General features: G+C 50.7%; 1 protein-coding gene across 2 annotated transcripts in view; it reads left to right on the top strand.

Annotated features, from left to right (window-relative positions):
• wdr3 (WD repeat domain 3) overlaps positions 1 to 14049 on the top strand; it is a 68941-nt gene that overhangs the window by 1397 nt on the left and 53495 nt on the right. Inside the window, exons 2-3 of one of the 2 annotated variants that reach the window (XM_048541321.2) lie at positions 12463 to 12670; positions 13329 to 13538. In XM_048541321.2, coding sequence (XP_048397278.1) covers positions 12500 to 12670; positions 13329 to 13538 — 381 coding nt within the window. In that variant the 5' untranslated portion in view covers positions 12463 to 12499. Of the gene's footprint in view, positions 1 to 12459; positions 12671 to 13328; positions 13539 to 14049 lie in introns of both variants that reach the window. The other variant, XM_048541320.2, reaches the window with a different exon arrangement.

The raw sequence follows: 14049 nt of genomic DNA, 5'->3' as shown, positions 1-14049 counted from the left end.
AATGTGGGATTAGAGAGAGAGAAGGGGGGAATGTGGGATTAGAGAGAGAGGGAGAGAGAAGGGGGGAATGTGGGATTAGAGAGAGAGAGAGAGAAGGGGGGAATGTGGGATTACAGAGAGAGAGAGAGAGCGGGGGGAATATGCGATTACAGAGAGAGAGAGGGGGGGGGGAATGTGGGATTAGAGAGAGAGAGAAGGGGGGAATGTGGGATGAGAGAGAGAGAAGGGGGGAATGTGGGATGAGAGAGAGAAGGGGGGAATGTGGCATGAGAGAGAGAGAAGGGGGGAATGTGGGATGAGAGAGAGTGAGAAGGGGGGAATGTGGGATTAGAGAGAGAGAAGGGGGGAATGTGGGATTAGAGAGAGAGAGAAGGGGGGAATGTGGGATTAGAGAGAGAGAGAGAAGGGGGGAATGTGGGATGAGAGAGAGAGAGAGAAGGGGGGAATGTGGGATGAGAGAGAAGGGGGGAATGTGGGATGAGAGAGAGAGAGAGAGAAGGGGGGGATGTGGGATGAGAGAGAGAAGGGGGGAATGGGATCAGAGAGAGAGAGAAGGGGGGAATGTGGGATTAGAGAGAGAGAGAGAGAGAAGGGGGGAAAGTGGGATTAGAGAGAGAGAGAAGGGGGGAATGTGGGATTAGAGAGAGAGAGAGAGAGAAGGGGGGAATGTGGGATTAGAGAGAGAGAGAAGGGGGGAATGTGGGATTAGAGAGAGAGAGAAGGGGGGAATGTGGGATTAGAGAGAGAGAGAAGGGGGGAATGTGGGATTAGAGAGAGAGAGAAGGAGGGAATGTGGGATGAGAGAGAGAGAGAGAAGGGGGGAATGTGGGATGAGAGAGAAGGGGGGAATGAGGGATTAGAGAGAGAGAGAGAGAAGGGGGGAATGTGGGATGAGAGAGAAGGGGGGAATGTGGGATTAGAGAGAGAGAGAGAGAAGGGGGGAATGTGGGATGAGAGAGAGAAGGGGGGAATGTGGCATGAGAGAGAGAGAGAGAAGGGGAGAATGTGGCATGAGAGAGAGAGAGAAGGGGGGAATGTGGCATGAGAGAGAGAGGGAAGGGGGGAATGTGGGATTAGAGAGAGAGAGAAGGGGGGAATGTGGGATTAGAGAGAGAGAGAGAGAGAAGGGGGGAATGTGGGATTAGAGAGAGAGAGAGAAGGGGGGAATGTGGGATTAGAGAGAGAGAGAGAAGGGGGGAATGTGGGATGAGAGAGAGAGAGAGAAGGGGGGAATGTGGGATGAGAGAGAAGGGGGGAATGTGGGATGAGAGAGAAGGGGGGAATGTGGGATTAGAGAGAGAGAGAGAGAAGGGGGGAATGTGGGATGAGAGAGAGAAGGGGGGAATGGGATCAGAGAGAGAGAGAAGGGGGGAATGTGGGATTAGAGAGAGAGAGAGAAGGGGGGAATGTGGGATTAGAGAGAGAGAGAGAAGGGGGGAATGTGGGATTAGAGAGAGAGAGAAGGGGGGAATGTGGGATTAGAGAGAGAGAGAAGGAGGGAATGTGGGATGAGAGAGAGAGAAGGGGGAATGTGGGATGAGAGAGAAGGGGGGAATGTGGGATTAGAGAGAGAGAGAGAGAAGGGGGGAATGTGGGATGAGAGAGAAGGGGGGAATGTGGGATTAGAGAGAGAGAGAGAGAAGGGGGGAATGTGGGATGAGAGAGAGAAGGGGGGAATGTGGCATGAGAGAGAGAGAGAGAAGGGGGGAATGTGGCATGAGAGAGAGAGAGAAGGGGGGAATGTGGCATGAGAGAGAGAGGGAAGGGGGGAATGTGGGATTAGAGAGAGAGAGAAGGGGGGAATGTGGGATTAGAGAGAGAGAGAGAGAGAAGGGGGGAATGTGGGATTAGAGAGAGAGAGAGAAGGGGGGAATGTGGGATTAGAGAGAGAGAGAGAGAGAAGGGGGGAATGTGGGATTAGAGAGAGAGAGAGAAGGGGGGAATGTGGGATTAGAGAGAGAGAGAGAAGGGGGGAATGTGGGATTAGAGAGAGAGAGAGAGAGAAGGGGGGAATGTGGGATTAGAGAGAGAGAGAGAAGGGGGGAATGTGGGATTAGAGAGAGAGAGAGAAGGGGGGAATGTGGGATTAGAGAGAGAGAGAGAAGGGGGGAATGTGGGATTAGAGAGAGAGAGAGAGAAGGGGGGAATGTGGGATTAGAGAGAGAGAGAAGGGGGGAATGTGGGATTAGAGAGAGAGAGAAGGGGGGAATGTGGGATTAGAGAGAGAGAGAGAAGGGGGGAATGTGGGATTAGAGAGAGAAGGGGGGAATGTGGGATTAGAGAGAGAGAGAGAGAGAAGGGGGGAATGTGGGATGAGAGAGAGAGAGAAGGGGGGAATGTGGGATGAGAGAGAGAAGGGAGGAATGTGGGATGAGAGAGAGAGAGAGAAGGGGGCAATGTGGGATTAGAGAGAGAGAGAGAAGGGGGGAATGTGGGATTAGAGAGAGAGAGAGAGAATGGGGGAATGTGGGATGAGAGAGAGAAGGGGGGAATGTGGGATGAGAGAGAGAGAGAAGGGGGGAATGTGGGATGAGAGAGAGAGAGAAGGGGGGAATGTGGGATGAGAGAGAGAAGGGAGGAATGTGGGATGAGAGAGAGAGAGAGAGAAGGGAGGAATGTGGGATGAGAGAGAGTGAGAAGGGGGGAATGTGGGATTAGAGAGAAAAGGGGGGAATGTGGGATTAGAGAGAGAGGGAGAGAGAAGGGGGGAATGTGGGATTAGAGAGAGAGAGAGAGAGAGAGAAGGGGGGAATGTGGCATGAGAGAGAGAGAAGGGGGGAATGTGGCATGAGAGAGAGAGAAGGGGGGAATGTGGGATGAGAGAGAGTGAGAAGGGGGGAATGTGGGATGAGAGAGAGTGAGAAGGGGGGAATGTGGGATTAGAGAGAGAGAAGGGGGGAATGTGGGATTAGAGAGAGAGGGAGAGAGAAGGGGGGAATGTGGGATGAGAGAGAGAGAGAAGGGGGGAATGTGGGATTACAGAGAGAGAGCGGGGGGAATATGCGATTACAGAGAGAGAGATGGGGGGGGGAATGTGGGATGAGAGAGAGAAGGGGGGAATGTGGGATGAGAGAGAGAGAAGGGGGGAATGTGGGATTAGAGAGAGAGAGAGAGAAGGGGGGAATGTGGGATGAGAGAGAGAGAGAAGGGGGGAATGTGGCATGAGAGAGAGAGAAGGGGGGAATGTGGGATGAGAGAGAGAGAGAAGGGGGAATGTGGGATTAGAGAGAGAGAGAAGGGGGGAATGTGGGATTAGAGAGAGAGAGAAGGGGGGAATGTGGGATTAGAGAGAGAGAAGGGGGGAATGTGGGATTAGAGAGAGAGAGAAGGGGGGAATGTGGGATTAGAGAGAGAGAGAGAAGGGGGGAATGTGGGATTAGAGAGAGAGAGAGAGAGAGAAGGGGGGAATGTGGGATTAGAGAGAGAGAGAGAGAAGGGGGGAATGTGGGATTAGAGAGAGAGAGAGAGGGGGGGGAATGTGGGATTAGAGAGATAGAGAAGGGGGGAATGTGGGATGAGAGAGAGAGAGAGAAGGGGGGAATGTGGGATTAGAGAGAGAGAGAGAGAGAGAAGGGGGGAATGTGGGATGAGAGAGAGAGAGAGAAGGGGGGAATGTGGGATGAGAGAGAGAGAGAAGGGGGGAATGTGGGATTAGAGAGAGAGAGAGAGAGAGAAGGGGGGAATGTGGGATGAGAGAGAGAGAGAAGGGGGGAATGTGGGATGAGAGAGAGAGAGAAGGGGGGAATGTGGGATTAGAGAGAGAGAGAGAGAAGGGGGGAATTTGGGATTAGAGAGAGAGAAGGGGGGAATTTGGGATTAGAGAGAGAGAAGGGGGGAATGTGGGATTAGAGAGAGAGAGAGAGAAGGGGGGAATGTGGGATCAGAGAGAGAGAGAAGGGGGGAATGTGGGATTAGAGAGAGAGAGAGAAGGGGGGAATGTGGGATTAGAGAGAGAGCGAGAAGGGGGGAATGTGGGATTAGAGAGAGAGAGAAGGGGGTACGTGGGATTAGAGAGAGAGAGAGAAGGGGGGAATGTGGGATTAGAGAGAGAGAGAAGGGGGGAATGTGGGATTAGAGAGAGAGAGAGAAGGGGGGAATGTGGGATTAGAGAGAGAGAGAAGGGGGGAATGTGGGATTAGAGAGAGAGAGAAGGGGGGAACGTGGGATTAGAGAGAGAGAGAGAAGGGGGGAATGTGGGATTTGAGAGAGAGAAGGGGGGAACATGGGATTAGAGAGAGTGAGTGAGAGAGAGAGAAGGGGGGATCGTGGGATTAGAGAGAGAGAGAGCTGGGGGGAATGTGGGATTAGAGAAAGAGAGCGGGAAGTGGGGAACATGGGATTAGAGAAAGAGAGCGAGAAGTGGGGAACGTGTGATTAGAGAGAGTGAGAGAGCGAGAAGGGGGGAACATGGGATTAGAGTGAGAGACCGAGAAGGGGGGAACATGGGATTAGAGAGAGAGAGCAGGGGGGAACGTGGGATTAGAGAGAGAGAAGGGGGGAATATGGGATTAGAGAGAGAGAGAAGGGGGGAATTTGGGATGAGAGAGAGAGAGGGGGAATGTGGGATTAGAGAGAGAGAAGGGGGGAACGTGGGATTAGAGAGAGATAGAGAGAGATGGGGGGAACGTGGGATTAGAGAGAGAGAGATGGGGGGAACGTGGGATTAGAGAGAGAGAGAAGGGGGGAACGTGGGATTAGAGAGAGAGAGAAGGGGGGAACGTGGGATTAGAGAGAGAGAGAAGGGGGGAATTTGGGATTAGAGAGAGAGAGGGGGAATGTGGGATTAGAGAGAGAGAAGGGGGGAACGTGGGATTAGAGAGAGATAGAGAGAGAGATGGGGGGAACGTGGGATTAGAGAGAGAGAAAAGGGGGGAACGTGGGATTAGAGAGAGAGGGGGGGGAACGTGGGATTTGAGAGAGAAGGGGGGAATGTGGGATTTGAGAGAGAAGGGGGGAATGTGGGATTAGAGAGAGAGGGGGGGAACGTGGAATTAGAGAGAGAGAGAAGGGGGGAATGTGGGATTAGAGAGAGAGGGAAGGGGGGAATGTGGGATTAGAGAGAGAGAGAAGGGGGGAACGTGGGATTAGAGAGAGAGAGAAGGGGGGAACGTGGGATTAGAGAGAGAGAGAAGGGGGGAACGTGGGATTAGAGAGAGAGAGAGAAGGGGGGAACGTGGGATTAGAGAGAGAGAAGGGGGGAACGTGGGATTAGAGAGAGAGAAGGGGGGAACGTGGGATTAGAGAGAGAGAGAGAAGGGGGGAACGTGGGATTAGAGAGAGAGAGAGAAGGGGGAACGTGGGATTAGAGAGAGAGAGAGAAGGGGGGAACGTGGGATTAGAGAGAGATAGAGAGAGAAAAGGGGGGAACGTGGGATTAGAGAGAGAGGGGGGGGAATGTGGGATGAGAGAGAGAGAAGGGGGGAATGTGGGATGAGAGAGAGAGAGAGAGGGGGGAATGTGGGATTAGAGAGAGAGGGAGAGTGAAGGGGGGAATGTGGGATTAGAGAGAGAGAGAAGGGGGGAATGTGGGATGAGAGAGAGAGAAGGGGGGAATGTGGGATTAGAGAGAGAGAGAGAGAGAAGGGGGGAATGTGGGATGAGAGAGAGTGAGAAGGGGGGAATGTGGGATTAGGGAGAGAGAAGGGGGGAATGTGGGATGAGAGAGAGAGAGAAGGGGGGAATGTGGGATTACAGAGAGAGAGCGGGGGGAATATGCGATTACAGAGAGAGAGAGGGGGGGGGAATGTGGGATTAGAGAGAGAGAGAAGGGGGGAATGTGGGATGAGAGAGAGAAGGGGGGAATGTGGGATTAGAGAGAGAGAGAAGGGGGGAATGTGGGATGAGAGAGAGAGAAGGGGGGAATGTGGCATGAGAGAGAGAAGGGGGGAATGTGGGATGAGAGAGAGAGAGAAGGGGGAATGTGGGATTAGAGAGAGAGAGAGAAGGGGGGAATGTGGGATTAGAGAGAGAGAAGGGGGGAATGTGGGATTAGAGAGAGAGAGAGAAGGGGGGAATGTGGGATGAGAGAGAGAGAAGGGGGGAATGTGGGATTAGAGAGAGAGAGAGAGAGAAGGGGGGAATGTGGGATGAGAGAGAGAGAGAAGGGGGGAATGTGGGATTAGAGAGTGAGAGAGAGAGAAGGGGGGAATTTGGGATTAGAGAGAGAAGGGGGGAATGTGGGATCAGAGAGAGAGAGAAGGGGGGAATGTGGGATCAGAGAGAGAGAGAAGGGGGGAATGTGGGATTAGAGAGAGAGAGAAGGGGGGAATGTGGGATTAGAGAGAGAGCGAGAAGGGGGGAATGTGGGATTAGAGAGAGAGAAGGGGGTACGTGGGATTAGAGAGAGAGAGAAGGGGGTACGTGGGATTAGAGAGAGAGAGAGAAGGGGGGAATGTGGGATTAGAGAGAGAGAGAAGGGGGGAATGTGGGATTAGAGAGAGAGAGAGAAGCGGGGAAACGTGGGATTAGAGAGAGAGAAGCGGGGAAACGTGGGATTAGAGAGAGAGAAGGGGGGAACGTGGGATTAGAGAGAGAGAAGGGGGGAACGTGGGATTAGAGAGAGAGAAGGGGGGGAACGTGGGATTAGAGAGAGAGAGAGAGAAGGGGGGAACGTGGGATTAGAGAGAGAGAGAGAAGGGGGGAATGTGGGATTTGAGAGAGAGAAGGGGGGAACATGGGATTAGAGAGAGTGAGTGAGAGAGAGAGAGAGTTGGGGGAACGTGGGATTAGAGAGAGTGAGTGAGAGAGAGAGAAGGGGGGAACGTGGGATTAGAGAGAGAGAGAGCTGGGGGGAACGTGGGATTAGAGAGAGAGAAGGGGGGAATGTGGGATTAGAGAAAGAGAGCGGGAAGTGGGGAACATGGGATTAGAGAAAGAGAGCGAGAAGTGGGGAACGTGTGATTAGAGAGAGTGAGAGAGCGAGAAGGGGGGAACATGGGATTAGAGTGAGAGACCGAGAAGGGGGGAACGTGGGATTAGAGAGAGAGAGAAGGGGGGAACGTGGGATTAGAGAGAGAGAAGGTGGGAATGTGGGATTAAAGAAAGAGAGCAAGAAGTGGGAAATGTGTGATTAGAGAGAGTGAGAGAGCGAGAAGGGGGGAACATGGGATTAGAGAGAGAGAGAGAAGGGGGGAATGTGGGATTAGAGAGAGAGGGAGAGTGAAGGGGGGAATGTGGGATTAGAGAGAGAGAGAAGGGGGGAATGTGGGATGAGAGAGAGAGAAGGGGGGAATGTGGGATTAGAGAGAGAGAGAAGGGGGGAATGTGGGATGAGAGAGAGTGAGAAGGGGGGAATGTGGGATTACAGAGAGAGAGCGGGGGGAATATGCGATTACAGAGAGAGAGAGGGGGGGGGAATGTGGGATTAGAGAGAGAGAGAAGGGGGGAATGTGGGATGAGAGAGAGAAGGGGGGAATGTGGGATTAGAGAGAGAGAGAAGGGGGGAATGTGGCATGAGAGAGAGAAGGGGGGAATGTGGGATGAGAGAGAGAGAGAAGGGGGAATGTGGGATTAGAGAGAGAGAGAGAAGGGGGGAATGTGGGATTAGAGAGAGAGAGAAGGGGGGAATGTGGGATGAGAGAGAGAGAGAAGGGGGGAATGTGGGATTAGAGAGAGAGAGAGAGAAGGGGGGAATGTGGGATGAGAGAGAGAGAGAAGGGGGGAATGTGGGATTAGAGAGTGAGAGAGAGAGAAGGGGGGAATTTGGGATTAGAGAGAGAGAAGGGGGGAATGTGGGATCAGAGAGAGAGAGAAGGGGGGAATGTGGGATCAGAGAGAGAGAGAAGGGGGGAATGTGGGATTAGAGAGAGAGAGAAGGGGGGAATGTGGGATTAGAGAGAGAGCGAGAAGGGGGGAATGTGGGATTAGAGAGAGAGAGAAGGGGGTACGTGGGATTAGAGAGAGAGAGAGAAGGGGGGAATGTGGGATTAGAGAGAGAGAGAAGGGGGGAATGTGGGATTAGAGAGAGAGAGAAGCGGGGAAACGTGGGATTAGAGAGAGAGAAGGGGGGAACGTGGGATTAGAGAGAGAGAAGGGGGGAACGTGGGATTAGAGAGAGAGAAGGGGGGAACGTGGGATTAGAGAGAGAGAAGGGGGGAACGTGGGATTAGAGAGAGAGAGAGAGAAGGGGGGAACGTGGGATTAGAGAGAGAGAGAGAAGGGGGGAATGTGGGATTTGAGAGAGAGAAGGGGGGAACATGGGATTAGAGAGAGTGAGTGAGAGAGAGAGAGTTGGGGGAACGTGGGATTAGAGAGAGTGAGTGAGAGAGAGAGAAGGGGGGAACGTGGGATTAGAGAGAGAGAGAGCTGGGGGGAACGTGGGATTAGAGAGAGAGAAGGGGGGAATGTGGGATTAGAGAAAGAGAGCGGGAAGTGGGGAACATGGGATTAGAGAAAGAGAGCGAGAAGTGGGGAACGTGTGATTAGAGAGAGTGAGAGAGCGAGAAGGGGGGAACATGGGATTAGAGTGAGAGACCGAGAAGGGGGGAACGTGGGATTAGAGAGAGAGAGAAGGGGGGAACGTGGGATTAGAGAGAGAGAAGGTGGGAATGTGGGATTAAAGAAAGAGAGCAAGAAGTGGGAAATGTGTGATTAGAGAGAGTGAGAGAGCGAGAAGGGGGGAACATGGGATTAGAGAGAGAGAGAGAAGGGGGGAACGTGGGATTAGAGAGAGAGAAGGGGGGAATATGGGATTAGAGAGAGAGAGAAGGGGGGAATTTGGGATTAGAGAGAGAAAGAGAGGGGGAATGTGGGATTAGAGAGAGAGAGAGAAGGGAGGAACGTGGGATTAGAGAGAGAGAGAAGGGGGGAACGTGGGATTAGAGAGAGAGAGAGAAGGGGGAACATGGGATTAGAGAGAGAAGGGGTGAACGTGGGATTAGAGACAGTGAGAGCAGGGGGGAACGTGGGATTAGAGAGAGAGAAGGGGGGAACGTGGGATTAGAGAGAGAAAGAAGGGGGGAATTTGGGATTAGAGAGAGAAAGAGAGGGGGAATGTGGGATTAGAGAGAGAGAGAGAAGGGGGGAACGTGGGATTAGAGAGAGATAGAGAGAGAAAAGGGGGGAACGTGGGATTAGAGAGAGAGGGGGGGAACGTGGGATTTGAGAGAGAAGGGGGGAACGTGGGATTAGAGAGAGAGAGAAGGGGGGAACGTGGGATTAGAGAGAGAGAGAAGGGGGAACATGGTATTAGAGAGAGAAGGGGTGAACGTGGGATTAGAGACAGTGAGAGCAGGGGGGAACGTGGGATTAGAGAGAGAGAAGGGGGGAACATGGGATTAGAGAGAGTGAGAGAGAGAGAGATGGGGGAACGTGGGATTAGAGAGAGAAGGGGGGAATGTGGGATTAGAGAGAGAGAGAAGGGGGGAATGTGGGATTAGAGAGAGAGAGAGAAGTGGGGAACGTGGGATTAGAGAGAGAGAGAGAGAAGGGGGGAACGTGGGATTAGAGAGAGAGAGAAGGGGGGTATGTGGGATTAGAGAGAGAGAGAGAAGGGGGGAAACGTGGGATTAGAGAGAGAGAAGGGGGGAACGTGGGATTAGAGAGAGAGAAGGGGGGAACGTGGGATTAGAGAGAGAGAAGGGGGGAACGTGGGATTAGAGAGAGATAGAGAGAGAAAAGGGGGGAACGTGGGATTAGAGAGAGAAGGGGGGAACGTGGGATTTGAGAGAGAGAGAAGGGGGGAACGTGGGATTAGAGAGAGAGAGAAGGGGGAACATGGTATTAGAGAGAGAAGGGGTGAACGTGGGATTAGAGACAGTGAGAGCAGGGGGGAACGTGGGATTAGAGAGAGAGAGAAGGGGGGAAACGTGGGATTAGAGAGAGAGAAGGGGGGAACGTGGGATTAGAGAGAGAGAAGGGGGGAACGTGGGATTAGAGAGAGAGAGAGAGAAGGGGGGAACGTGGGAATAGAGAGAGAGAGAAGGGGGGAATGTGGGATTTGAGAGAGAGAAGGGGGGAACATGGGATTAGAGAGAGTGAGAGAGAGAGAGATGGGGGAACGTGGGATTAGAGAGAGAAGGGGGGAATGTGGGATTAGAGAGAGAGAGAAGGGGGGAATGTGGGATTAGAGAGAGAGAGAGAAGGGGGGAAACGTGGGATTAGAGAGAGAGAAGGGGGGAACGTGGGATTAGAGAGAGAGAAGGGGGGAACGTGGGATTAGAGAGAGAGAGAGAAGGGGGGAACGTGGGAATAGAGAGAGAGAGAGAGAGAAGGGGGGAATGTGGGATTTGAGAGAGAGAAGGGGGGGAACATGGGATTAGAGAGAGTGAGAGACAGAGAGATTGGGGGAACGTGGGATTAGAGAGAGAGAGAGAGCTGGGGGAACGTGGGATTAGAGAGAGAGAAGGGGGGAATGTGGGATTAGAGAAAGAGAGCGGGAAGTGGGGAACATGGGATTAGAGAAAGAGAGCGAGAAGTGGGGAACGTGTGATTAGAGAGAGTGAGAGAGCGAGAAGGGGGGAACATGGGATTAGAGTGAGAGACCGAGAAGGGGGGAACGTGGGATTAGAGAGAGAGAGAGAGAGAAGGGGGGAACGTGGGATTAGAGAGAGAGAAGGTGGGAATGTGGGATTAAAGAAAGAGAGCAAGAAGTGGGAAATGTGTGATTAGAGAGAGTGAGAGAGCGAGAAGGGGGGAACATGGGTTTCGAGAGAGAGAGAGAGAGAAGGGGGGAACATGGGATTAGAGAGAGAGAAGGGGGGAATGTGGGATTAGAGAGAGAGAAGGGGAGAATGTGGGATTAGAGAGAGAGAGTGAAGGGGGGAACGAGGGATTAGAGAGAGAGAGAGAAGGGGGGAACGTGGGATTAGAGAGAGAGAAGGGGGGGAACGTGGGATTAGAGAGAGAGAGCGAGAATGGGGGAAACGTGGGTTTAGAGAGAGAGCAAGAAGGGGGGAATGTGGGATTAGAGAGAGCGAGAAGTGGGGAACGTGGGATTAGAGAGAGAGAGCAAGAAGGGGGGAACGTGGGATTAGAGAGAGAGCGAGTAGGGGGGAACGGGGCCTTAGAGAGAGAGAGCGAGAAGTTGCGAACGTGGGATTAGAGAGAGAGAGAGCGAGAAGGGGGGAATGTGGGATTAGAGAGAGAGAGAGCGAGAATGGGGGAAACGTGGGATTAGAGAGAGAGCGAGAAGGGGGGAACGTGGGATTAGAGAGAGCGAGAAGGGGGGAACGTGGGATTAGAGAGAGCGAGAAGTGGGGAACATGGGATTAGAGAGAGAGAGCGCGAGAAAGGAGGCAACGTGGGATTAGGGAGAGAGAGATCGAGAAGGGGGGAACGTGGCATTGGAGAGAGCGAGAATGTGGGAACGTGGCATTAGAGAGAGCGAGAGTGAGAAGGGTGAACGTGGGAATAGAGAGAGAGCGAGAAGGTGGGAACGGGGCATGAGAGAGAGAGAGCGAGAAGTTGCGAACGTGGGATTAGAGAGAGACCGAGAAGGGAGGAACCTGGGATTAGAGAGAGAGTGAGAGCTGGTTTTGGGGGAGGGGAGAGGGAGACAGCGAGCATGCCTCAACCCGAACCTGTTCTATCCTCATAGCTCTACAAGTTTATTTCACTTAAATGCCTGTCAAATTTCCGTTCGAAATCATTGATAATCAATCAAAGTTTGAAGTCCAAATTTTGATACAATTTTCTAACTACTCAAGATGGCATGCCTGCTTCAATGACTTGTGCAAGAACAAGTCTGCGTGTCCTTACAGACTCTTTTGAGCTGTGCAATTAAGTCCATTTCCTCACCACACACACCTTCTGCCCAAATGCATTGCTTCTCTGTCGTAGATTCTAAATGTCGCAGTTCTGTCTGTTCTGCCGCTGTATCTAAGGGTGTTTCAATTTGTGCTCCCATTTGACTTGGGACTTTGTTACTCTTGACTGAAGAGTAACCATGTAGATAAGGTGCTGACTTTTCTTGATTGGTGACAGTAACAGGTCTGGCCTCAGTACATGTTCACTATCTATACAGATGTGAGTGGCTGGATTTATACCAAACAAACGGAAAAATATTTTGTAATTTGAGGTCAATCGTCACTGTGTAAGACACTGTTGCTAACTTACCTCAGTTGTCATTTTTTTAAATCAGTTTCCTTACCTGCTTTGTCATCATTAGAAATCAGCTTGTTCTCTTACGATTGAATGCATTGCACCCTACACAACTATTTGGAGAATGGAGCTAACCTACAATGATTGGGGTGGGGGCAGTGAGCGGGGACATCCAGACTTGGGCTAACAAATGGGTGATAACATTTAACTGGAAAATGCCATTGCTATAATACAAAATGATTGGTTGAAAGAAAGCTAAGAATTGACTGAGTTTTTGAAAGACCATAGTTACTTTTGCCACTTGAATATATTTATTTTTCATCCATAAATTTACCCCATTTCTCCTTTGCCATCAGTTGGGAAAACAAGAATATTCCAAAACATTGAGTTTCATTGATTTGTTTGGTATTTTTATTTCAGCAGATTTTTAAATTGCTCATGTTAAGCTTTAACCTTTGTCATGGGATTGACAAAGCAGTACCTACGCTATGTTGCCAGTGCAGTTTTTGGAGTCATTGCAAGTCAGAAAGCGAATATTGCTTTTGTACAGCTGCGGGGAGAGAGAGGTCGATACATAGCTGTTGCTGCCTGTGAGCATGTATTCATCTGGGATATTCGAAAAGGAGAGAAGGTTAGTTTAACATCCTGTAAACTGGTGGGCTTGTTAATGTTTTTATATGTATATGTGATCAAACTGAGCAATTACCTTTTTGTCGCAAACACTTTAATAAGAGAGAAAGGATGCCATTCATAATCAAGTAATGATTGATCTCCTGTAAAGGTAGACCCCTTACTCTCACACAATAATAATTCCGTTTCATAAAACTCATGTATATGTTGCGCCCTGAATTTTAGCCAAAAAAAATTGAAACTCTTTGTACTGAACACCCATGTACTGTGGTATTCAGGCCACCTTGATGGAAACTTACCTAATTAAATTCTAGAATAGCGTACCATTTGAAAGGACAACTCCTCATTTTTGTGCACACGTGATGTCGAGGCTATGACTGCACAGTTTTGTCCTATGTTTGCCCTGGGTTTGCCAGTAGCAGCACCTGATCTGCCACTCTGCAATTGTGAAACCAAGACAGCAGATTTCAGCCCCTCCAAAATATTACTCACATGAATATCAGCCCCTTTTTAGTGGGAAATTTATCCATAGAAACTTCTGTACATTGTTTTTGTGTTTCTGTTCAAATTTCATTAGCTCGAACTTACAAAAAGTTTCTTGAATTAAACTGATGTATTTGTTTTAATGTCTCAATGCGTTGATTGTGTTGTATTTGCAGGTATTAATTCTTCAGGGCAATAAACGTGAAGTAACCTACCTGTGTGCTGCTCCTGATGGACATCACCTAGCAGTTGGATATGAAGATGGCTCAATACGTATCTTCAATGTAATGACAGGCGAGAGTCATGTCACCTTCAATGGGCACAAAGCCTCAGTAACAGTTCTCAACTATGATAGCCTTGGAGCACGGCTTGTTTCGGGGTCAAAGGTAAATTACTCTCTTCAGGTTTCTAATGTCATAGACTCAACCAGCATCGAAACACGCCTGCACTGTGTCTATGCTGACCAACAAATACCAAACTATATTAATCCCATTTACCTGCACTTGAACCATGGCCTACTGTGCCATGGCAGTGAAAGTACTCGCCCTGATGCTTCTTCAATGTTGTGAGAGTACCTGCCTCCGCCACTTTTTCAAGCAGTATGCTCTATATTTCCACCACTCTCTGGGTTTAGAAAAAATTTGTCCGATCTCTCTAAAGGACTAAGTCCTCACCTGAAATTTGTGCCCTCTGGTCTTAGACAATCTGCCATTGGGGAAAAAACTCTTGCAATCCACCCTACTGATGCATTTCATAATTTTGCATACCTCAATCAGTCTGCCCAATCACCTCCAACCTCACACCACTCCCCTAAGGTCTCCGCTGCTCCAGGGAAAACAAACCCAGCCTGTCAAATCTCTCCTCATAATGGAGATTTTCTATCCCAGACATCATCCT

This window comes from Stegostoma tigrinum, chromosome 12, assembly GCF_030684315.1.
Source record: "Stegostoma tigrinum isolate sSteTig4 chromosome 12, sSteTig4.hap1, whole genome shotgun sequence".
Taxonomy (NCBI): domain Eukaryota; kingdom Metazoa; phylum Chordata; class Chondrichthyes; order Orectolobiformes; family Stegostomatidae; genus Stegostoma; species Stegostoma tigrinum.
The sequence above is the reverse complement of the archived record's forward strand: the minus strand, read 5'-3'. Positions and strand labels throughout refer to the sequence as shown.